Source organism: Sminthopsis crassicaudata, chromosome 5 (assembly GCF_048593235.1).
Source record: "Sminthopsis crassicaudata isolate SCR6 chromosome 5, ASM4859323v1, whole genome shotgun sequence".
Classification (NCBI taxonomy): domain Eukaryota; kingdom Metazoa; phylum Chordata; class Mammalia; order Dasyuromorphia; family Dasyuridae; genus Sminthopsis; species Sminthopsis crassicaudata.
The window spans coordinates 162,889,138-162,914,116 of record NC_133621.1 but is presented as its reverse complement, the minus strand read 5'-3'; the positions used below and the strand labels follow the sequence as shown (position 1 = coordinate 162,914,116).

Genomic DNA, 24,979 nt, shown 5'->3' with positions numbered 1-24,979 from the left:
GGCATCATATGTATGATCATCTAGTAATAGACAATTAGAAGCATTAGTTAGACAAGGAGAATGATAGATTTTATTGATAAGGCATTTATTATGTGCTACTATGCTAAGAGCAGAGTATACAAATCCAAATAAGCAAGATAATCCTTACTTTTAAGAACCTTATATTCTAAAGGGGTAGATAACACCTAAAGGGGAATCAAGAAGTAGAAGTACTAAATGTCAAAGAAACCCAGAATAGAGAGAATTTATAATAGAAAGGATGATTAACAGTGTCAGAGATTACAGACTAAAGGATATTATATAGAGAGACCTTTAGAAGTGGTAATTAAGAAAATTATCTGAAACTTTGGAGAAAGCAGTTTTAAGTGAAATTAGAAACCAGATTGCAAAGAATTGAGAAATAAATGTGAGAAGAGAAAGTAGTGGTAGTGAGTATAAGCAGCTTTTTTTCCTAGAAATTTAGCCTAGAAATGGAAGAAAGTTAAAGCTTAGAGGGATAATAAGGTCTAATGAGGTTTTTGTGGGGTTTATTGTTGTTTTTTAAGAATGCAGAATACTCTACATTTGTGGACAGTGGAAAAGGAACCAATTTAAAGGGACAGATTGAAGCTTAAGGATAAAGAAGGATGAATGTGAAGGGTTGTAAGAGGAGAAAGCCTAAGACAGAGCATTAGTTGGTAAAACAAAGAAAGAGAGGTCAAATAGCCATGAGAAGTAAGAGAGAACAATGTCATGGAAGCTAAGCGAGCAGAGGTATTTAGGATGAGAGAGGTCTTCAATTCAACAAGAATCTGTTAACCACCAAATATGTCCAAAGCATAGAATCAAAAGACAGGATCAGAAGCTTCAGAAAGACCAGATAAAATGAAGAATGAAAAAAAAGCAATTAAGATGAACAGTTGAAATCGTTTGTAGCTTCATAGAAGAGTCAATTAAATTTTGGATAGGAAGCCAAAATATAAAGGGTTGAGAAGCAAAGAAGTTAAGACAAGTTTTCCTGGGAGTCAGGTTAAAAAATGTAGATAGGGATAATAGTTTAAAATGAGATGGAATAATAAGAAGTTTAGACGAGATTAAGAAATTTCTATCTTTTTGATCATAGCAGTTTTGCTCCCAATAAAATATAAAGTCCTTGAGGCAGGGATTTATGTTATTTTCTTTATATCCTAGTTATGTTGCTTGGTATCTTGTATATAGTAGATGCTTGATAAATGCTTGTTCATTGAATGAACCAAGTATCTCCCTAAACAGTGTGTTCCATTTTGAGGCATCTCTTAACTATTAAGCAACTTTTTATTATAATGAGCTGAAATCTGCCTCGTTACTTTAACCCATCATTCCTAGTTCTCTGCTCAGGTGCCAAGCAGAAAAGTCTACTCCATCTTCCACATGAAATTCTTTCAGTTGTTTGAAGATATCTATCATATTATTTACTCCTCTTCTCTAAATATCCCTATTTCTTCAGATGTGACCTTGAGTGAGTCTTAAATCCGTCTAAGTCTTAGTTTCCCCATCTGTAAAATGAGGGGTTGGACCAGATAATGAGATCCCTTCTAGCTCTATCTTAATGATCTATGGTAGGTAGTAGGTATGGCCTATTGGGCTGAATATCATAAGATGAAGAAATGTATGTAAAGTCTTAGATTGTCTTATTTTTCTTATAATTTTTACTTATTTTTATTATTATTATTGTTATTGTTATTATTATTATTTTTTACTAATACTTTTGCTTTTCTTCTGGTTCTTTTTTTTCCTACTTTCAAAGATTGGGTGATATCTAAGGTTCTATCTTTGGCTCTCTTTTATTCTCTTTATCATCCTTGGAGATCTCACTCACTTGCATGGCTTTATTTGTCATATATATGAAAGTCTGTACCTCCATTTCCAGTCTCATCCCTGAGCTTCATACCAGAATTACTAATTCTTTGATGAATATTTCTACTTTTTGATCCATTGACTGTTCAAATACAACATGCTCAGAACAAAGATTATCATTCTCTCCCAAAATTCCTATTTTTTACTTTGCCATAATTTTTTTTAATCTTTATTTTATTTTGTGAGGCAATTGGGGTTAAGTGACTTGCTCAGAGTCACATAGCTAGTAAGTGTAAAGTATCTGAGACTGAATTTGAACTCTGAACTGAATTTAAGGGCCAGTGCTCTATTCATTGCGTCATCTAGCTGCCCCTTTCCCATTACTTTTAATGGTACCATTAGTCACCCATTTGCAAAACCTTGTTATTCTCTTTAACTTTGCCCTTTCACATCTGTTCAGCTGGCAAATGTGGTCAGTTCTCCACAGCATCTTTCGTATATCTATATATTTTTATTTTTTTTTATTTTTATTTTATTTTATTTTTTTTTTTTTTTTTGAGCCTAACAGTGTTAGCTGTTGGGATTACAAAGAGGAGACTCAAAATGTTCCCATCCTCCAAGAAACTAACATGCCAATGAATGGTTATGATATGCATATTTAAATTAGTATAGTAGATCAAATGGGTGGCATCTGGGTGCTGGGCCAAGGGGTCAGGAAAACTTCTTAAGTTCTGTTCAGGTCTGGCTTCAGATATAGTAGTTGTGTGATCTTGGGCAAGTCACTTTACCCTATTTTTTCCTTTTTTTTTTTTTTTTTTTTTTTTGATTAGAAGGAAGTGATATGGTTATACCTCCTTTCTAACAAATTTCTTCCTCTCTGCAATTCCTGTTTCACATTATTTGTCTTAACACCTTAATTTTACAGATGTATGTCACATTGCTCCATACCACATAAATGCAATACATTACAACCACATTGATCCAGCTATGGTCTTCTTTGCTCATGATCTTCCACCTCTGTGCCTTTGTTTTTATTGTACCCGATAGTAAAAATGCTTCCTTTATCTTAGTCTCCTACCCAGCTTTCAAGAGCCAATTCAAATGCCACTTCCATAAAGCTTTTTCAAACTGCCACTTCTCCTTTTTGCTTCTCTCATTCAGAAGCAATTTTTTCCTTATGTTTTTGTCACAATCTGTTCTGTTTTATTACTTGTGTCCATGTAATATCTTCCCTACCAAATTTTAAGTTTTATGAAAGGGTAATTTGTAATTTATCTCCTCTAATTTTAAACATGGGAATTTCTGTATAGTAGATATTTAATAAATGATTCTTTTTGAACCAATAAGACTAATTTCTTAAAACTGTTCTTAGGGCCAGCTAGGTGACATTATGGATAGAGCACCAGCCCTGACATCAGGAGGACCTGAGTTCAATTCTGGTCTCAGACACTTAATACTTCCTAGCTGTGTGACCCTGGGCAAGTCACTTAACCCCAACTGCCTCAGCAAAAAAATTTAAAAAAAAAAACAAAACCTGTTCTTAAACAGAATGAAACACTATATAAAATGCAAAATTATGTTTTATATATTATAGGTTATTGTAGAGGTTCTGTGAAAGAAAAGATTGATCATAGCTAAGTAGTTAGAGAAGGCTTCTCTGTTTTCAAGTGGGATTTGAGCTGATACTTAAAAGTTTTATAGATTTGGAACAGTTGGAAGGAAAAGAGGGGGTTTTCAAAGATATGTAAATAAGATAAATAAAAGCCCAAAGATTATAATGAATTTGGTGTGTTGATGAAGCAGTGAGACTTCTAGCCTGTTTATAATAGAAGTAATTTTGAGGGAATAGTGGGGAAAAAAATGCCTTCTCTTCTCTATTTATCCTAATCCTACTCATCCTTTAAACTTTAGCCTAAATCCTTTTTACTGCAGGATGCTACTGCTGATTACTTAGTACTGATTACCTTCCTTTTTGTAGAACTCTTATAGCAATTTTGATGTGTACAATATAATTTTTCAGTTTATACAATGTCTATGCCTTGTGTTTTATATAGTAGTGAGAATAAATCCCCCTAATTAGCATAATAAATAGATGAGAATCATCTATTAGAGGGCCTTCAAAACAACTTTAGGATTTTAGACTTGATGGTAGGAATTAGGAGACATTCAGTTTTTGAGTGATATTGAGAGGGGGGTGATGGAATTAAAACATTATTTAAAGAAGATTAATCCTTCTGTAGGGTAGATTGCCCGAAGACAATTCCCAGTGTGTTTTATACCCAGAGAGTACATGTGAAAATATTTCAAATCTCTATTCAAAGAAAATTGCAGAAAGTTAACCTTTAAGTTTTTATGCTTGATTAAAAGTGGTTCACTGTTTTTTTTTTTTTTTTTTTTTTTTTTAAATTGAGGTTATGACCTTTGAATCAAGAAACAAATCTGCCAGTCATCAATGCTATCTTTGGTATTTAGATTGGCTTATCTTCTGGCATTATTTTTGCAATGTGACATTCTTTTTTATAGATCTCAGTAATGTTACAGAGCTAATTAAATAGAATAGTTATTACAACAGGTAGGTAACAGGCAAGATGGTTGATTATTCCAGGCCATTTGTTTTGTATTTTTTTATATAGATTGCTACTTGTTTTCTTACATTTGATACCTAAAGTATGAGGAAGACATTTTACTAATAACTCAGATAGCCATAACATTGTTCTATACAACTAAATACTGATAAACTTCAAAAATAAGTCTGATTCTTCCGTACTGAGCATATATAGAAATTGTGTGTTAGAGGTATAGATTTACTAGAGAATGCCTTTTGTAGGAGTGGAGCAGTAATAAGAATTTGGTCCAACCGATGTAATGGACAGCCACCCATGAGAATGTCTGTTTTATTGTTTCTTAGGAGATTTTCCTTAACTTGTTCCTGTCATATTTGGTAATTAACTCAGCAGTTTACCATTTAAAACTTTCAAAGATGATCAGGAATGGGGAAAATATAATAAGAGAGTAGCCAATGTTTATTGATAAACACAATATGAACTACACACTAAAAAATTGAATTAAATTATCTAAATTAATAAGAAATACCAATAAATCAAAAATACAAAAGAAAAAAAGAAATTTTTACTATATAATATATGTTTCCGTAATCTAATCTATTACCCTTAGTTCCTTGATTGGCTTTCTCAGGTTTATCCAGTTTTCTGTCATTCAATTCTCTGTGAAAGAACAGTGGAGAGACCTTTGGAGCTGCAAATGGATTACAGGATATTAATAACAGTGAATTAAGCTTTAAAAGCACCCCAAAATATCAGAGCTATATGACCAATAAAGGAGGTGAGGTGAGCTGATCACATTGCAAGAATAAGGAGTAGATAGGCAGACTATGCTTTAACACATTTTACAATAAGGTTGCCAATTTGTCAGTTGAACCTCCTAGAGGATTTCATTTCCGAAGAGAATTGAAGATGTAAATAAGTTTTGATTCTCACATATAGAATAAATACCCACAGCAACCAAATTATACATCCTTCAGAGTACTAAGTATATATAGCTATGTTCTATTAGGACTATACCCAGAACTTGTATTCAATAATCTATATATTTACTTTTCCTCGTTGACACGTTTTACCTCAAATTAAACTTCTTTTTAGCCTATTTCAGAAATATTTCTTCTTTGAGTCCAGGAATCTACTAACAAAAATCTTTATCTTCTTCAAAATCAGAGGACTCTGCCATTTCCTTCTGTTGGATTTTATTTCCCTCATTTAGACAAGAGCAAATCTTATCACACAAAACCAACCTAAAGACCATCTACTCATATAGATTACATATCTTCAGATATTAATGTTCATGATTATATATGTGACCAACACCCTGAAGCCAACCTTTTGGTAATGAGTCTCCCCTGATTTATCCTTCCTGCTCCTTGGGTTACAAACACAAAATCCATTGCTAAGCTTATTCTTGAATCTTTTCCTGCTTAGCAGATTCTGTCAGGTCAAACTTTTAGAACATGGGGCTACCAATACACCATAGTGAAAATCAGTTTTCTTTGTTGGGAGTATAACTTCCATGGAGTATATATGTTGATAAGCAGAATTGTTACACTTCCATGTATGAAGAATACCCTCACTTTTTGTAACAAACTCTTGGTGTTATAAAAGATGGAGAACCCTTTCGTAGAATAAACAATCACTCTCCTTTCTGCCAGATTTTCCTGAGACATTCTTGATACTGCTTCTTATCATGGGGTGTTTTGGTTGGGCTTCTTTATAAGATGTTTTTTTTTCCCCTTTTCTTTTAGGGTTTGGACCTAAAACTTAAAATTAGTTGCAAGAGGCAGGAAAAAAAAAAAAAAAAAAGTTTTTCAAGGTCCTTTTTTTATACTACTATCAAAAATGACATTTTTCTTTGAACTCTATAGTCATGGGATCAAAGGTATCTCAGGGACCATCTAATCCTAGTTCCCCCATTTTGTGGTTGAGGTGAGCCCATCACCACAGCTCAGTGAGGTGAAATAACTTCCTAAAGCTGCAGGGTTAGCATTGTATTACATGTAGGATTTGAACCTAGGATTTCTGACTAGAGTCAGTACTCTTTCTTCTATACCATTCTTTCATTTTTATTTAGTCAAATGGACTTTCATAAAAATATAACTTTTTTTAGCCAAGATAAAGAAGTCATTTGAAAAGTATTAAAATGTTTTAAAGCCATCTTTTGCTTTAAATTCATCTGTAATTATTAATATATTTGGTAAATTTCTTCTGGAAAAAAAAGGTATATGAAAAAAGGACATTCTGATTCACTGACTTCTGCAAATTAAGGCAGATTATAGACTTTAGTAAATGCTGTATAGCTTTGTTATTTATTAACTTTTAGTATCTCAATATTCTCTCTGCTGTAGGGCAAAGTGTGGCTAATTGATTTTAATCCATTTGGTGAAGTAACAGACTCACTACTATTCACATGGGAGGAATTAATATCTGGAAAAAACTTAAAAGGTGAACAAAATGAAGGAGAGGCTCTGGAACAGGTAAGAAGTTTTACAACAACAATAATCTAGGAGATATTCTTTTAAGTGATTAAGTGCTTGCCTAAATTATCCTTGGTTATTTTTGTGTGATATCCTCTACATCTTGTGTAATCAAATAAACTTAATTAACCATAACCTTGGAAAAGCTTTAGTCTAAAGTAAATGCTATAAGTACTTATTCACTAGACACAAATAAGAAGGGATGCTTGCCAGGTAAGTAATGAGAAATTTTTCTTTCACCATTTATATGGAATAATTATTAATTTGAATACATGTATTTATTTACTTTAGACATTGTTTTTCATGAATTAAGGATTTGAATAATTATTTGAAATGTATGATTTCACATCATAAATGTTTCCTGTTTCTCTCTTGTTCTTGAAATATTTGTAGATTTCTTCCCATACACATCTTTTATTTTATCTCAGCCAAGCTCTTCTAATCTTTTTTTTATCAACTGCTCATAAAATGTTTTAGAACGTACCACAAAACCTGAGCTCAAAGTAGTAAAAAGATATATCTTAATTTCTCTTTCTATAGTTGTTCAGAACAGAAAAATATTCCATTTTTTCTTGTCTTTCCCTTCAGTTTTGAGAAATTGCATGAAGAAGAATATAAGAGAATCATTCATGAGAGCACTCACTTAAGAGATTCAAATTTATGCCCTTGTGATCTTCTAAGGTGAAAGATTGTTGTATTCCATCATTTTTCTTTTTAGCTTTTGTCTCTCAGGAACTGCATCTCCGTATCACCAATAAAGGTGTCACAGGCATTTCAAGTTCAAACTGGATAAATCTCCTCCCTCTTCCCCCAAATCCAGCTTTTTTAATATTTCTGTGAAGGGTACCACTAGGCCAACTTCACAGCTTCTGAGTCAGCATGGCTCTTCATTAACTTCACATATCCAATCAACTGCTTTGTTTGATTTTTTTCATCCACTTTCTTGAGAATCAGTTCCTTTTTTTCCATTTGTGCAACCATCTCACTAGGTTAAGCCCTCGTCATATCTCTACTGAACTGTTGTAATAGAGTCTGCCTTAAGGAGGGAAGGAAATAAACATTTATTAAGCATCTCCTATGTGCCATTCACTATGCTAAGTGATTTACAGATATATGTTTTATCTTCACAACAACCCTGTGAGATAGGTACTATTTTGATCTCCTTTGTACATTTGAGGGAACTGAGGCAGAAAGAGGTTCACTGATCTAGTAGGTGTCAGACACCAGCTTTGAGCTCAGGTTTTCCTGCTTCCAGAGCCTGGCCCTCTATCCACTGGGCCAATCAGTTGTCTCTGTTCTTCAGAAGCATGGACTTGAGGGAAGTCAGAGGATTCAGTAGGTAGAGATGAGGAAGAAGAGCATTCTAGTTACTTGGGATAGCCAGAGAAATGCCTGGACTTGAAAGAGAAAGTTTCTTGTCAGATGATCAGAGTCACTGCATAGAAAAGTTCAAAGTGAGGAGTAAGAAGTAAGAAAACAAGGCTGTCAGAGCTCTAGGTTAAGGAGGTCTTTCAACACCACAAACAGGATTTTGTATTTGATCTTGTAGGTAATTGGAAACCATTGAGGTTTACTGTGTCAAGGATGACATGGTCAGATAGATGCTTTAGGGAAATTGAATTGGAGTAGGGATACACTTTAGGTGCAAGGTGATGGGGTTCTGCACTAGAGGGATGGCAGCTTCAGAGGAGAGAAGGGGGGTATTAGGAAGATGTTGCAAAGGTGAACTGGGCAGGTTTTCATAACCAGTGGGATATTCATAATCTCAGTGCCATGTGTTCTAAAAAGAATTTTAAAATCTAAAGACCTAGCAGAGGAGATTAAAATCATGTGGAAATAGAATGAAATGTATTTCATTCCTGTTGTTCAGTTTGCTATCACCTCTAGGGCTTTACTATAGTATGTATGCTTAAGTGAACTTATGAAAGGTGAGCTACAATAACCATTTAGCCACAGCTGTTTTGTATAACTTTCCAGTAGTTAGAAGAAGTTATATCAAATGAGCATAGCAGTATAATAGCTTGCTCTATGACTGTTATCTCTATGAACCCTGTTTTTAAAAAAAATGAGAAAAATGAGGTAATAATTATGCCATTTATTTTTAGAATGGTTTAAAATGCTTTTTTAAAGCTTTTACACATATGCATCTCTCCACCCATTTTCTCACTAGAATTCGTGTCATATTTCCATCTTCCAGCTTCCCTTTTCTAAAGGCATCAGACAATTAACAGTCATGTATTTAGTTAGCCTCTTCTCTGTGTTAGTACTGTGCAAAGCTCTAGAGATGCAGACTAAAGTAAAGCTATCCCTCCTTCCAAAGAGCCCACATTCCAAAAAGAAAACAGTCTGCACCACAGATACATAAAAAGCATCTACATAAACAGTCAACATTTGGTAAGACATGACTATGTAACAATTGCTATACTAGATGCCAAGGATACAAAAAGCAAAGCAAACCAACCCCTGGCCTCTAGGAGCTCCTTGGTTAGTCAGGGAAAACATGAACCTATATAGGTTTGAGTATGCAAGATAGATTGAAGGGGATATTTTTTAGATGGTACAAGCAGCTGGGGTACAAGGGAGTAGATGCAGATCAAGAAAGTCCTGATAGAGACAGTGGCACTTGAGCTAACTCTTTGATGAAAAAAGATCAAAGGAATGTACCTGACTATGGAGGACTGTCAGTGCAAAAGGCTCAGATGTGAAGAGACAGTACTAGACTTAAAAGTAGGTTGGAGCCCAGTTATGAAGGGCTTTAAACAACACTCTGGGGATTTGGATCCTAGGGGTTATGGGGAAATACTGGAGCTTATTGAGCAGGAGAAACACTTATACTTTAGGAAAAATCAATTTGCCAGCTTTGTGAAAAATTGATTAGGTGGATACCTAAGGGAGAAAAATTGGAATTGGAGTTCTGAGGTCTTTCAAAGTTGTTTTCTTTTATATTATTATAGTCATTGTGGCATTTGAACTCCTGCTTATTTCACAATATCCCAATTCATATAACCCCAAATTTTCTGAATCTTGACTATTTGCAGTTTTTAGGTGCTGTGATTTTTTTATTACATTTGTATCCAGAATTTGTTTAGCCATTTCCCAATTGATGGGCACCCACTTTATTTCTAGTACTTTGTTCCAAAAAAAAAAAAAAAAAAAAAAGAAAGTTGCTATAAATACTTTGTACATGTACATCTTTGTTTCTTTTTGGAAGTAATAATGCAATTCCTCCTCTCCGTCTCCTAGAAGGCCTCCCCCAGCCCCAATGCCACCTTATACAAGTATTCCTCAGGCCCCAGTTACTCTTTATTTTGTATATAGTTATATTTGTATTATGTTGCAGAAAATCACATAATTTTTCTCAGCTTCACTTTCTTCAGCTGTAAAAATGGGGGTGATAATTATACCCATCTCATAGGGTTGGTACAAGGAATCAAATTAAATAATATATGTAAAATGATTTGTAAAACTCACAATGGTATTAAGTAAGGGGATTATACTGGGTAATTGCTAATGTTACTTTTTCAGCCATAGTAGCCTGTGATGTTACATAAAAAGAGAAAATGGATTCCTTGGAATCCTTTTTATTTCAGAGTTTGATTTTCTCTTGCTCTTAATATGACATACTTTAAGATGGAAGACAATGAGGTACTAAACTTAAGATGATTACAAGATTACTAGTTTAGGAGGCTGGAATAAAAGTGGTACCATTGAAAGAAACTGGGATGGAAAGATTGATTTTTTTTTTTTTTTTTTTTTTTTTTAATTTTTTTTTGGAGGGAAGGGAAGGCTTGAACTGTTTTTTTTTTTTTATGAAATGAATGAACTGAACAATACAAATAGAGCCTTGTCTTGGCACTTGAATTTGCAATATTTGTATAATCTTTTCTTTTTAAAGGATTCTCCAGCTTTTCGTTGCACAAACAGTGAAGTTACAGTACAACCGAGTCCCTATCTGAGTTACCGGCTACCTAAAGATTTTGTAGACCTCTCCACTGGTGAAGATGCTCATAAACTAATAGATTTTCTAAAATTGGTAAAGTAAATAAGTTTTAAGCAAAAATTTTTTGTTTTCAAATCTGCTTTAAAAATGGTCATATAATGCATAACTTTTTAGATTGTTATTAAGTATCTAATTTAGTAAATTTTGTGATTCATATTTTAGTGCTAAGCAAATAGAAACAAGCTTTCTCTTCCCATTCAGCTCAAGGGAGAATTTATCTAATGAATGTTAAATGTTCCTTTCATTTGAATGCTCTGCTCTCAGATTAATTTTTCACAATACTTGCACTGCATATGTAAACAAATATATAATATACAAATAAATTCTAATGTTAGGTTGTCAGTAACTCTATATACTTACCATTGTTACTAAAGAGCATTTTTTATGTCCAAGAAATGAAAAATGGAAAGAAACAAGCTTGATTTGCCCAGGAACCAAAGCAATAAGATAGTACCATTTTTTTCCATGACAATTCCTAACTATATACAAAGCCAAAGTCTCTAGGAGTGGGTGTTCATTTGCAGAAAGAATTAATTGAATGCTATAGAAATCCTCATTAAAATGTACTTTTTAATGTATTGTTTGTTTCCTTCTACAGAAAAGAAATCAACAAGAAGATGACTGAGAAGAACCATAAAGTTGAAGATTTAAGTAAAGAGAAAATCATTGAGGCTACTTCCCAAGGCTGCATAACTTCCTACCAATCTAAAGAAAAAAAAAAACAATTGCTTTTTGTATTCATGTATTCATCTAGAAAAAAATGGAGAGACTTTGTTACCATATCAAAATAGCATAATAAATAGAGAACTTCAACATAGGAAAACTATTTTGTTCTGATGATATGAAATATTTTTATGATCTAATTGGTCTTTTTTGACTGAGCCTGTCAAGTCAAATTAAGCTAAGCTTCTTGCCGCAGTAGTTCTGTACCCAGTAGGTAGGTGGATAAACTTGTGATATTGTTATGCAATATTGAATGCAGACAAATTCGCCTTTTCTTTTTGGAAATAATCCCAGTTTGCTGTATAATTCTCTTCCTTCTTCCTTCCCTCCCTTTCTTCCTTCCTTCCTTCCTTCCTTCCTTTTTTTTTTTTCCTTCTTTCCTCCCTTCTTTCGTTCCTTTCTTCCTTGTTTCCCTCTCTCACTCCCTTCTTTGTATCATCTTGATGTTCATTTTTTTGAATCTAGCAAATCTCCCATTTCACCAAATTATCATTTTTTTTAATCTTCATTTTAATATAGCAAAATCAAATTATGATATAAAGTTAACTATCATTTGGGAAAGATATTCTCTGATTTTGTTTTAAGAATTATGCGATTTCAGTTCTCCTACTGGATAAACCCTTATCTGAAAGTATATTTGTTATTTTGGGAACTGAGGTTTATTATTTCAGTGCTTCATTGACCTGAATGCCACAGCAAAAGCCCATCAAAGTGAGTGCTTCCTATTTTCTCAGAGCACATCTTATACTTAATTTTGTTAAAAACACAAAAAATGGAGGTGGAGAGACTAGAGAGAGTTGGAAAGAGAAAAAAAGTAAATATTGTCATTCCCCTGCCTTCAACCCTCATACTCACAAGACTCTGTGATTTGAGGCAAAGAATGTCACCCTTAATACTTTAGACAGCTGTCTAGAACTATATAGGTTTAGTGAACTGGTGAAGAGAGTCTCCATATCCATATCCAGAATATAATAAATGAAATTCCAGGCCCTCTTCCATCCCCTCTTTGTAGTGCATTGCCTTAAGAGAACAGTGCACAGCCTCATTCCTAGGATGGAAAGACAGTGTGGTAGATAGAAGGCATCATTCCTGTCTGCTCATTCCAGATCTGATTTATCCTGTTTTGCTTTTACATTGTGAATCGTTATCACTTTCAGGTTATTGCCTTTGCTAGTTCTTTGTAACCAATAGATGTTGGTTAGTAAGTAAAAGAACATACCAGATGTTCTTTTCTGTTTGTTTAAATTGCCCCAAAAGCTATGTTAATTCAAAGAATGAGAAATTTGGTGTGCACAAGATCAGACTATATTTTGAATAAGAGTTAGAATTCTTGTTCGTTTAAAAATTTGTACTATTCTTATTCCTTTTACAAGTAAAGAAGCTTTTGTTTTTTTGGTGCCCTAGCAAAGTGCTGAAAATCTCTCACTATGAGGTTGAATTACCTGGAGTCAAAAGATCCTGTTAAGACCAGACAGATGCTTTCAAGAACCATGAGATAATGTACCCCTTAAAATCAAAGCTCCCAAATCAATTGGAGGTAGGAATTTCCTGTGGAAACTAGGCAGTTTTCCCAGAGCTGGGAGGAATTTTTCTAATCCAGGTCCATTCTTCCCACCAAAGATGAGGGGGACACAGTTCTATTACATCATTACTAAGTCTGAAAGCCTCATGACATGGGTACTACTTCCAAAGATACAGATAGAAACCTCTTCAAAAATCTTAGGAGTTGTAATCAAAAACCTTACCATTTTAATCATCCAGAGATGAGCCTTTCTCTTCTTGGCTCAAGCTAGTCCTTGGATGACTGACATAGAATCCATCATAGGGGCTTTCCTCAAACTCCTAGGGAGGGTCTTGCCAGAACTTGCATTGCTGGTAGAGTTCCAAAAAGCTAGGGTCATCTGACTCTGGAGGAAGCAGCAAAGGAAGACTTTATTAAAGAAAAGAAATATAGTCAACCTGAACAAATTGTCATAGCTACTACACCTAACATTTCATAATATTTCTTTAACATAATTTTAATTTCAAACAGTTCTATGTAATTTCCAAATAATATAGCCTTATAAATTCACTGAATGTTAGTTCTGGAAGATATTTTAAGTCATTTGCTTTGGTCCCCTAATTTTACAGAGAGAAAAACTGAGAATTAGAATGGGAGTCCAAGTTTGGACCAGAATGTGGAACCTCTCTGACTGAAGGGCTTTTTTTTTTTTTTTTTTGCACTATCAGGATGCTATTTTCAAAGATTATCTCTTAAATGGAAAATTGACCTAAGCATAAAAATATTTTGTCCTTTAAACGCCTACTAGCTCCCAAAAATGATAACTCTATTCTTCAGTCATTTACAAATCAGTTTCAAACTGGATAAATTTGAAAAACAATGTATTTTGACTCTGCCCAGTACCCTCTAGGAATTTACTGCCCTATAACTGTCCCCAGTCTCTAATTATGATCATAGAGACAAACATACTCATATATGCATCATTCATACCCAAACTAAGTTTTTTGGGTTTTTTTTTAGCACCTAATTGGAGGGGACCCATTTCCTTTGCCCTCAGACTATATGGCTAGAGAGTTCTGCAACTCCCAACCTTTCTCTTCCCCTCAGAGTTTTGTAGATTTTTTTTCTAGGATAAGCGCACTAATTCCCAAGCTGCCTAGGACAAGGGTGTGCCCAGGATGAACAAATGATAACAGTTCATATCCCTAAGGGAGTAAGTATTCTTGCTAGCCAAACAAAGCTAGCCAAACAGATCCTAATGGGAAGATTACTAAAGCTACTGCAGGGAGATTTGTCAAGGGGAAAGATTTTGCCCTTTGGGAAGAAGCATTTTACAGATCTCATAGCTCAGAAGAAGTTAAGAATCCTGAGCCCTAGTCCTCCTTTGCAAGGCAGGACATTGACAAAATGCTTCTTTCTTCATCCTGGCTTTTCAGTCATAAATTGGGAATGACAGTAGTAGTAGGAAGGAAGTTGGATTTGGAGTCAGCGAAGTTAGGTTTGAATATAGGATGTCACCTTGGACAAGTCTGTTAACCTCTTTGGGCCGCAATTTCTTCATCTGTGAAATCAGCGTTGTTCTACATTACCTTTCATCTCTTCTGATTTTCATAACTCTTGAGAGTCTGAGCAGCTAAAACCCTTGGAGGCTTAGAATTTTAGATTATACTTTTTGTCATTTTAAATAGCATCATACCCTAATTTTTTGCAGTGCTCTGGGCCTGTGCTTAAATTAATTATGATTACATTTCAATACCTCTTTTTTTGCCCCAGTAATCTTATAAGATTGAGGAGACGCAGCTGCATCTTTATCAGACATGTTGGAATAAAGTGTTTATCCATGTAGGTGATAGTATGTAAGACAGCTTTCTGTTTTGATTTTATTTTTGATTAAAAAATGTTGATTCTTCTTAGAGACATGTTTCTATGCTAATTTGGGTCTTGGTGGCTTGTTTACCTAATATAAAACCTCATGTGAGTCTAGTAAAGGTTTTTTGTTTTGTTTCTTTTTAATTATAAAACCTTATGGTGTGCTTTTAGAAAAGAACAAATGTTATTTGTGTATACATTTCAAATAGGATTTAAATTTATTATTATTAATAAATACAAACTTTTAAAAAATTTAAAGGGACACATTCTTTTCAAAGAAATATGGGGAAAAATATTTTTTTACTTTATTCTTTGATATGCCTATTCTTATATTCTCATCTATTCTTGATAGCTGGAGACAGCATAGTATAATGTAAAGAAAACTATTTTGAACTAACTAGAAATTTGAGCTCATTACCTAGTTACTGATTCTTTGTAGTGAACTGGACAAAATCATTAGGCTTTTTGAAATCCCAATTTTCCCCATCTGTAAGTGACTGAGGACCAGATGATATTACAGAACATTTCTCGTTCTGAATTCTAATGTCTGAAATTTAGCCTCGACTTTAATAATATGGGCACATATTCCTGCACAAATATTTAGCTTTTGCCCTTTTAGTTGTCCTTGATCTTAATAATTTCATTTAGAAGTGGAAATAATAGTTTATATTTTAAGAAATACAATTATTGATTCACATTTTCTTAAAGGACTTGTATCTGAAGCATTATAGGGACAAGTTTTTCTAAATAGTTGTCCATTATCACTTCATTTGTAGGTGTGTCTCAGCTCAAAGGTATATAGATTTTTAATGTGAACTAAGTAATCCTACAGTCACAGAGTACATAATTATTCATTATATATGCAAATTATCAAGATGTCCAGAACAGCAGTTTCTCATAGGTATGTTAAAAGCAGAGCTTCAAGCAAGCAGTAGTTGCATTAGGTTTTTTCTATTAAACTATTCATTCATAATCTTAGTGTTGGAAGGAACTTGAGAGTTCATCTAATTTAAATTTTGTTGTCCTTCCTTTTAGAAGAGGAACAAAATGACATCACTATGTTAGAATTGAGTTACAGTGTGTCCCACTATAGCTAATCAGACCAATACAGGCTTAGCATACTCTCTCACAGGTTGGACACAACTGTAAATTGATAATCCATAATTTTACACGAAATTTTATTCTCACAAAAGTATGGAAGACCAGAATATCTGTGTTCATCTATTCTTTATGCAAGACAGTATAGTGCCAGGTGGGATATATATATATATATATATATATATATATATGTGTGTGTGTGTGTGTGTGTGTGTGTGTAGTTATTATTATTATTTTTTACCTTGAACTCTGTTTACAGAGCAGAGGATGTTAATATTTTTAAACTCCAGAAGCAGAAATAAAGTTTTTTAATATAGTTATTTTCATTAAGTGCTTGGATCTTCTTTTGGATTTCTTTTCCTGTGTTTTGCATTTGCTCTTTTTCTCCTCAAGTGTTTTGGGATATAATGAAACTAGATGGAAAATCATATTCTACTAAATAGTACTGAAATGATTAGCCAAAGTACCATTGACAAGAGATGAGCTTGCATATTGATCTCACTGACAAACTTGTTACATTAGGTAAAATGTTAATTGTTTTAGCTGCTAATTTCCAACTTTTAGAACTAGCACTCATATTACTTTCTTCATTCCTTTCCTGCCTGCTACCCCTCCTGTTTAGGTTTAAAACAATTTATATATATACACTGTGTAATTGCATGGTCAACAAATACTAATTGGGTGCTCATTCAAATGCTTTTCATACAACTATTTCACATATTAGGAGTGTCTGATTAAGGGATTATATGGTTCAGATTTGCTCCTGCAATAAGTCACTATATTTAGCATAATAAGATAGTTTAATGATTAATAAGATAGTTTGATTACAACAAAAGTTAAATGGCACAATTATAACAATAATAATGTTACAAAGATAAGCAAAATAGCAAAGAGAAAAATAAAAAATAATATTGAAAGAAAAACATTATCAATTTGTTTCCTCAAATATCTGAGTCAAATAAATTGGGAATCCAGAGTCACAGTTTTCAGTGTCCCAATTGGGAAATTCCTAGGCGGAGCTCTGTCTTCATGTATGAGATTCCAAAGACACTGACTTTATACAAAGAAGGCTTTCAAACTATGCAGGACACCTGCATTGGGGAGAAAGAGGGTAGCCAGCCTCCTCAATGAGGCTCTTTTCAGTAAACCGGCTAGATTCCTGAAGATAAATTACTTAAGATATTTTGACCTTAAAGAACTGGCCTGAGGCTTCAAAGTTATATACACTGGTCTTCATCTGAAGTCTATCACCTCTCCAGACTTAAGTTCATCTTTAGGGCAAATACGGGCAGAGCCTGCCCTGAGACATGGAGGAACTTCTATAGTATGTATTTACCAATCATTTGGCCTCAAGGTCCGATATGTTGACATGTTTGTGCAGAGGGATCTAAATAAAACATCATACCTATGGTGATTAGTATCAAAAGTGATTAAGAGGCTTCGATTAATTTGCTGGCAACTATATGAGTTGTTCATATATTCGATGTTCATTGAGAGCTCTTTGATTTTTCTCTAATAATTGTAAAAGTTTATGAGAAGTTAGACTGGAGATCAAAGGTTCCAGCAATAGATATACATAGGATAGAGGCAATGGTTTGGGTGCCCAAGACAAAATACATCAGCATATCAGGGAAAAAGTACAAAAAAAAAGTACACCCTGCCAGTGGAGGACGTTTACCTTTTGTAGACAACCAGCAAAAGGAGTAGTTTGCCCCACAGAATTTAAGTCAGTTTGATTATTAGACAAAAGGCTTAGATGCTGATTAGATACTTCATATTGTGAAAACAGATTTGAGATAAAGAGTAAGATCACAGAGATTAGAGGAATGGTTCAGAGGACAGGGCTCCAACTGTTGAATAGAAGTCCTTTATCAGAAAAAATATGATCAGCTAAAATACAATGGGTTGATTATATTGATATACTAACCATTAATATGCAGTAGAACAAAATATGAATACAATACAATTGGAATAATATGAAAGTGACATATAGTAGCAGATCTTATCTGAAAGTGAATTATTAATATATATATATATATATATATATATATATATATATATATATATATATATGACACTCTAATACAGTAGGGATTTTCTACTTTGGTACTTATTCAATGATCCTTCAAATTATTAGAAAATAAGCCTTGTCATAATTGAACATCTCCTTCAATAGTCTTTGAGCATTCTCCTTTTGTATTAAACTAATGTGTTCTGAAGGGAACATTGTGTCCAACTAGATACATTCTATGATTTGACAAATGGCAAACTGAATTGTTAGTGGTATATCCTTTTTCAGTAATATTTACCCAAATCTTGACCCAATGTTTTTCACCCTAAGTCCCAAATACATTATAACAAGGGACCCACTCAGACACTGGATAGTTTGTTGTCTATTCACCAATCAGTTCCAGTTCCTCCCCAAATCAATGGAACCCAAAGTCCTTTGAGAGCAGAGGCAATAATCTCATCTTCTGAAACTACTTCCTACTGAGAATGAGCATAGAGCTGGGTCATCCTACAGGATCCCATTTTGGGGGGATGGTATGCTGGAATGATTGAAGCATCCAGTGGATTGATTCAGACCCCCAAAGCTGATCAATACAACTGTAACTGACCAAAATCTAGAATAAAAACAAATCTAACAGAGGTTAGAATAGTATGAAATAGGAAAACTAGTCCATAAGGACTGCTATAAAGATGTAAAGGCTGATATAGGTTGGCCAGCAACTTTTCATGTTTGTATCATAGGACACACAATACAAATGTTAAAGATGTTTCAGCTTTAGTTTCAATAAACAGTAAAATAGGTCTCAGACAATTGTGTTAATTGTTCTTGCATTATTTTGGAAACCTTTAAGGGCCTTATTTCCTATAGACACAAACATCTAGTAACAGATGACTATTCATTTACCTAGTTTTTTAGGATATAATGACTACATATATTCAGACTGAAAACAGCAGAGTATTACAATTGAATTTTGCTCAAGGTTTCTGTTGACCATTTGCTCTGATTACAGAAATTTGCTATAGGAGGAAAAAACAAGGGGATGATTATATTGAAAAAACAAAAAACTGGTCCTTCAGCCTGGGAACACACACATGACAGGATAAAGCACTCTTAGCTCAATTTGATAACCAACTATAATAATTCCACCTTAGGAATAATTAGGTGGATTCTTATTCAAAGAAACAACTGGGAAACTGAGTCAGAAAGCTCCCACCTTTAGTGGAGGCCAAGGTTTTCCTCCCCACTCTTGTCCAGAAACCGACCTCTACTTCTAACAGTTCAAGATCATATTCATGGTATTTTTCTCAAGTGGATTACTGACTTAATAATTCATCAATCATTCCCAAATTTAAGACTCCAAACAATATTAGTTACAGTACCAAGAGATTTCATCTCAATAGCAAGTTTCATCAATCAGAGGCTGGTGAAAAACAAAACCTACAAATCATTGTATATAACCTAACACATGTGCTTGCAAGACACAGTCAAAACTAAGTGCAGAGATATATTTATTAAACAAGGAGACCATTATGCACTTAAATAAATATTAAATAATTTTGCTGAAGACAGATGAAAACCTTGGTAAAAAAAATCATTTTCAGAGAATTTATAGTTCTAATAGAGCTCTTAAAAGTTTCTTGCTTATGTAGTTTAATCTTTGATACAGCATCACAAATGATTTGCCTTAAAACAGCCATAAACTTGAAAAAATAAAACAACAAATATTCCTTTATTAATACTGTGCAAACGTAAGCTATTCTTTTAAACAATAAAAGTAACTAATGTTAAAGGAATCTCATTTAATCAGCAGGGGGTTCAAAGCAGGGGAAGTGTTCTAGGATACATCCTCCTTTCTGTAAAGGGTTAGGGAGGAAAGGCTATTCCAGTTGATCCAAATCAGGTAATTCTCAAGCCCCAATTACAGATAATTTCAAAAAAAAAAAAATCAAAAGTTTTCAGTAATGATAGCCAAATTGATACCTATATTTTCTTTCTTATATAGAAATTTCATATTCCATATCAATTTATAATCCAATACATGTTAGTTAGTATATACATATAGTTTTATGTTTTTAAAATCATAACTTCACAAAACAAAACTTATACCTTATACAAACATGAGGCTTCATTAGATTTGCTATCAGAGAAAACCTTGCTTAAATAGAGATTTAAATTTCCAGTAGTAATGTATTTCAGTATTTGTGCACAAATTTCTAAGATTTTGTGCCTAAAATAAACAAATTCACAATTTTAGCACATACCAGTTAATAGTGGTTATTTCATACAATTATAATAGTAAGAGATTTCATCACATAAAATGCACAACTCATTTTGATATCTAAGAGGATGGTCTTCCAGATAAAGATTTCTTTAAATTTTACCCTCACTTTTCCATACACAATATTTACCAATCTTAGCTAGTTTTAAACATTTTTTAAACAAAATTTTTGTTACACTCTAAATTTCAGTTCTGCAATTTTAGAAAGAACCATTAATTTTTGATTCTTTTTCCCAACCCACATAATTTTTTTTCTCTTTCCTCTATGAATCAGAAAAAGAGTAATTTCATGATAATGCAAACTAGGCTGGTTTTTGCCATGTTTTAAAAAACAGCCAACAGTTTTTCTGATTCCAGAATTCCCAAATTTTCAGATTCTTTTTATTTAGCGCATGCTCTTCTCATTCCAACACACTAACTTCCTTACTCTAGTGTGATCCTTCTCTTATCCTTCCCTTAACTTGCTTTTCACCATCATAACTACATTCACTTTTTTTTTTTTCACCTAAAGATATCTTCTCTATGCATTGTGTGATTTGAGGAAGCAGATTGGTCAATGACTCCTTCAATCCTTACAGAGGCCTGTTTTTTTTATCCTACTATTTCTGCTAAACTATTGTAAAGCATATTTCCTCATCACTGAGCATCAATTTCTTTTTTTTTTTCTTTTCTTTCTCTCTCTTTTTGTTTCTCTTTCTTTCTTTCTTCCTTTCTTTCTCTTTCTTTCTTTCTTTCTTTCTTTCTTTCTTTCTTTCTTTCTTTCTTTCTTTCTTTCTTTCTTTCTTTCTTTCTTTCTTTCTTTCTCTTTCTTTCTTTCTTTCTTTCTTTCTTTCTTTCTTTCTTTCTTTCTTTCTCTTTCTTTCTTTCTTTCTTTCTTTCTTTCTTTCTTTCTTTCTTTCTTTCTTTCTTTCTCTTTCTTTCTTTCTTTCTTTCTTTCTTTCTTTCTTTCTTTCTTTCTTTCTTTCTTTCTTTCTTTCTTTCTTTCTTTCTTTCTTTCTTTCTTTCTTTCTTTCTTTCTTTCTTTCTTTCTTTCTTTCTTTCTTTCTTTCTTTCTTTCTTTCTTTCTTTCTTTCTTTCTTTCTTTCTTTCTTTCTTTCTTTCTTTCTTTTTCTTTCTTCCTTTCTTTCTTTCTTCACTTTAAGAATCAAGTTCACCTTAAGAACTTGATTGCAAGTCCTGTTTGTGTTGCCAATTTGTCTGATTAAGAAATTATGAGGTTTGCATTAGCTTCTGCAATAACTCACCAATCTAAGCTTAATAAGATAGTTTCATGATTAAAATATAAGTGGAATAGTACAATTACAACAACAAAACAATATGACAATATCAAAGAGGGAAAAAAAGGAAAAAAATAATATTGAGAGAAAAATATTACTAATTCGAGGAAGCACCAAACTCCAGAGTCAAATAACTGGGGAATAGCAGGTCACTGTTTTCAAGATCCCCATTGGGAATGTTGGAGGCAGAGCTTCCTCTCCATGGCTGAGATTCCAAAGAGATTCCTATTTAAAGAACTTATATATGACTTTAGACAAAGAAGGCTCACTGTCAACCAGCAAGACTTTCAAACTATCCTGGACACCTGCATTGGGGGATGGGGGGAGAGGGAATAACCAACTCCCTCTATGAGGCTCTCTCCAGTTTGCTTTCAGTGAACTGGCTAAATTTTTTTTTTTTAAATTTTTTTTTTATTCATTTTTCCAAATTATCCCCTCCCTCCCTCCACTCCCTCCCCCCGATGGCAGGCAATCCCATACATTTTACATGTGTTACAATATAACCTAGATACAATATATGTGTGTAAATACCATTTTCTTGTTGCACATTAATTATTAGCTTCCGAAGGTATAAGTAACCTGGGTAGATAGACAGTAGTGCTAACAATTTACATTCGCTTCCCAGTGTTCCTTCTCTGGGTGTAGTTATTTCTGTCCATCATTGATCAGCTGGAAGTGAGTTGGATCTTCTTTATGTTGAAGATTTCCACTTCCATCAGAATACATCCTCATACAGTATTGTTATTGAAGTGTATAGTGATCTTCTGGTTCTGCTCATTTCACTCAGCATCAGTTGATGTAAGTCTCTCCAAGCCTCTCTGTATTCCTCCTGCTGGTCATTTCTTACAGAGCAATAATATTCCATAACCTTCATATACCACAATTTACCCAACCATTCTCCAATGGATGGACATCCATTCAACTTCCGAACTGGCTAAATTCTTGAAGATGAATTACTCAAAATGTTTTGACCTTAAAGAATTGGCCTGGGGCCACAAGGTTATACACTGGTCTTTGTCTGAAGTCTATCTCATCTCCAGGTTTAGGTTCATCTTTAGAGCAAATATGTGCAGAGCCTGAACTGAGATATGGAGAAACTTCTATAGTATGTATTTACCAATCAGAATGGGGATAGGGATTGGACCTATGATTTCACTTCTATAGTCAACTTTCAGCTGAGGAAGCTCTTTTTGCCAGGGCTGGTTGGCACTTCAGCAGCTTAAGAGTGAGGAGAATTGCTTGGAACACACTGAAATATTTAGTGACTACCAGGGTTACACAGCCAGCATATATGCTAGATGCAACTTGAACTCAAATCTTCTTGCCTTTGAAGCCAAAATTCTATCCACCATACCATTATGTTTGTCTGCTTTCATGTAATAACTAATTATAAATGCAATTTATGTCATTACATGATACAGATAGGTATGATAGATAGCAGATGTTCCACAAAACAGGATGACGTGAATAAAAATTATGATTGCTAATTGATATGATGCTCTAGTTTCCCAAAGATGACATTACATTTATTTTTCTAAACATTCTATGAAATACCTACCATACTGAAAGTATTAACTACATATAAATAGTTTAAAGCTGACTTTACTTTGTAGATGGTTATGAACAACTTTTGTATAGTCTTAAAACATATAGGGAAAGAGAAATAGCACCAGAGGGAACCAGTTTGTGTGATCATTACAGTTAGATCCAGAAGGGACTCTAGTGGTTCTCTAGTCCAATTTCTTCATTATTCAGATTTTTTAAAAAACTGAAGATTAGAGACAAAATGACTTTCCTAAATTTAAACTTTTGGTCACTTAGATCAAACCTAAGTCTTCTGATTTCAAGTTCAGTGTACTTTATACTACAACATGCTCTAGGGTTCATCTCTGCCCTCACCACATCATGTGGAAGTGTTTCAGTTATAACTTCACCCTGACCCTAAGGTCATAGAATCACATAGATTTATTTTTTTTTTAATTTTCAATCAATGAAATCAACAATAATCTACCTCACCTTCCTACTTCTCCATTTCCCCCACTGAAAAAGAAAGGAAAACAAAGCCCTTGTAACAAGTAGGTTAGATAGATTTATAGCTATAGGAGAACTTAGACATTTAGACCAAACCTCTCTCAACAAATGAGGAAACTGAGGTATCCAGAGGTGAAGTAATTTGCCAGAGTTTTTTTTTTTTTTAAAGGAACCCAATCCAGATCATTTGACTATAAATCCAGCACAGAATATTTTCAACTGTGTCAGTGAAATGAATGAATGTGGAGGGATAGCTGGAGGCATAATGGGAGTGAAATGTTAAAACATGGTACTGGTGGGCTCTGATTGCTATGACGATGAGCTTAGGATCACATGTTTTGGGTTTTTTTTTTAAATGATCATGAGATATAAGATACAAATAGCTTCTTCATAAAATGTAATTATATTTGAGCTACAAATATTTTTAATTTTCCTAATTACTGCTTTTGTTAGTCTCTTTATAGTACAAAAGCTATCATACCTTTTTTTGTCAACAGTGTGAAAACTGATGTGATTTAAAATATATTGTCTAACTACCACAATTTTTTTCCTTTCATATTTCAGACTTGTTTAATGTATAAGGATACAGGATCATATATTTATAGACTAACTATTCAAATAAAGAATTGGAATTCAAAGTTGTGAGTTTTTTAAAAAAATATTCTTATTATATTTGGGGTATTCAGCTCCTTTCCCACCTCTTTTTTATTAAAACTTAGTATTTGAAATTTTTGAGATTCAACTTCTTTTTATAACCTATTTGTCAAAAGCAAGTGTAAAATCAGAATCATGTAATAAATACTTAAAGCAGTACCTTTTGCAGGGGGTTAGAATAGACATTTGAACATAGACGGATGAAAAAATAAATAAAACTTGAGGCAGAATTGGGGTCTTCTTGGGACAACCCTGAGAAGACATGAACAAAGACCCCAGAAGAGGATTAACCTGTGAGAAGTGCAACTCCAAGCTAGCTTAGCACAAATAGCAGGTGGGGAACCCTGAGGCTAGCTGGGTTTGGCTGCAGCCTCAGCTGGAATCACAGGAACTTTCACCTCCCAGAAAGCATAGGGAGTTGGGGTTTTGAGTGCCGGGAGCTGATTAGGATCACCAGGCCTAGTTCTGCTGAAGAGTTGTGGCCTGGGTGAGAAGGAACCAGGACAACCTGGTGAGGGCAGAAGCTATGGGGCAGGGACACTGCTGGCTGCAGTTGCTTGCAGGAGGATGGCGCTTTCAGATAAGATAAGAGAATTGAAGTGAAATTAGAGGCACTATCTCTCTCTCCCCCTCCCCCAGAATTAAAGGTGCTTACATTAATAGATCTCATTTTTTAAAAAA

At 33.8% G+C, this 24,979-nt stretch overlaps 1 protein-coding gene across 2 annotated transcripts in view; it reads left to right on the top strand.

Moving 5' to 3' along the window:
- Positions 1-11,679, top strand: part of CDC123 (cell division cycle 123) — a 108,380-nt gene extending 96,701 nt beyond the window's left edge. For both annotated transcript variants that reach the window (XM_074268636.1, XM_074268637.1), the window contains 3 exons: positions 6,728-6,856; positions 10,752-10,889; positions 11,455-11,679. In XM_074268636.1, the coding sequence (XP_074124737.1) occupies positions 6,728-6,856; positions 10,752-10,889; positions 11,455-11,481 (294 nt within the window). In that variant the 3' untranslated portion in view covers positions 11,482-11,679. The remainder of the gene's footprint in view (positions 1-6,727; positions 6,857-10,751; positions 10,890-11,454) is intronic.
- Positions 11,680-24,979: the final 13,300 nt, after the last annotated feature.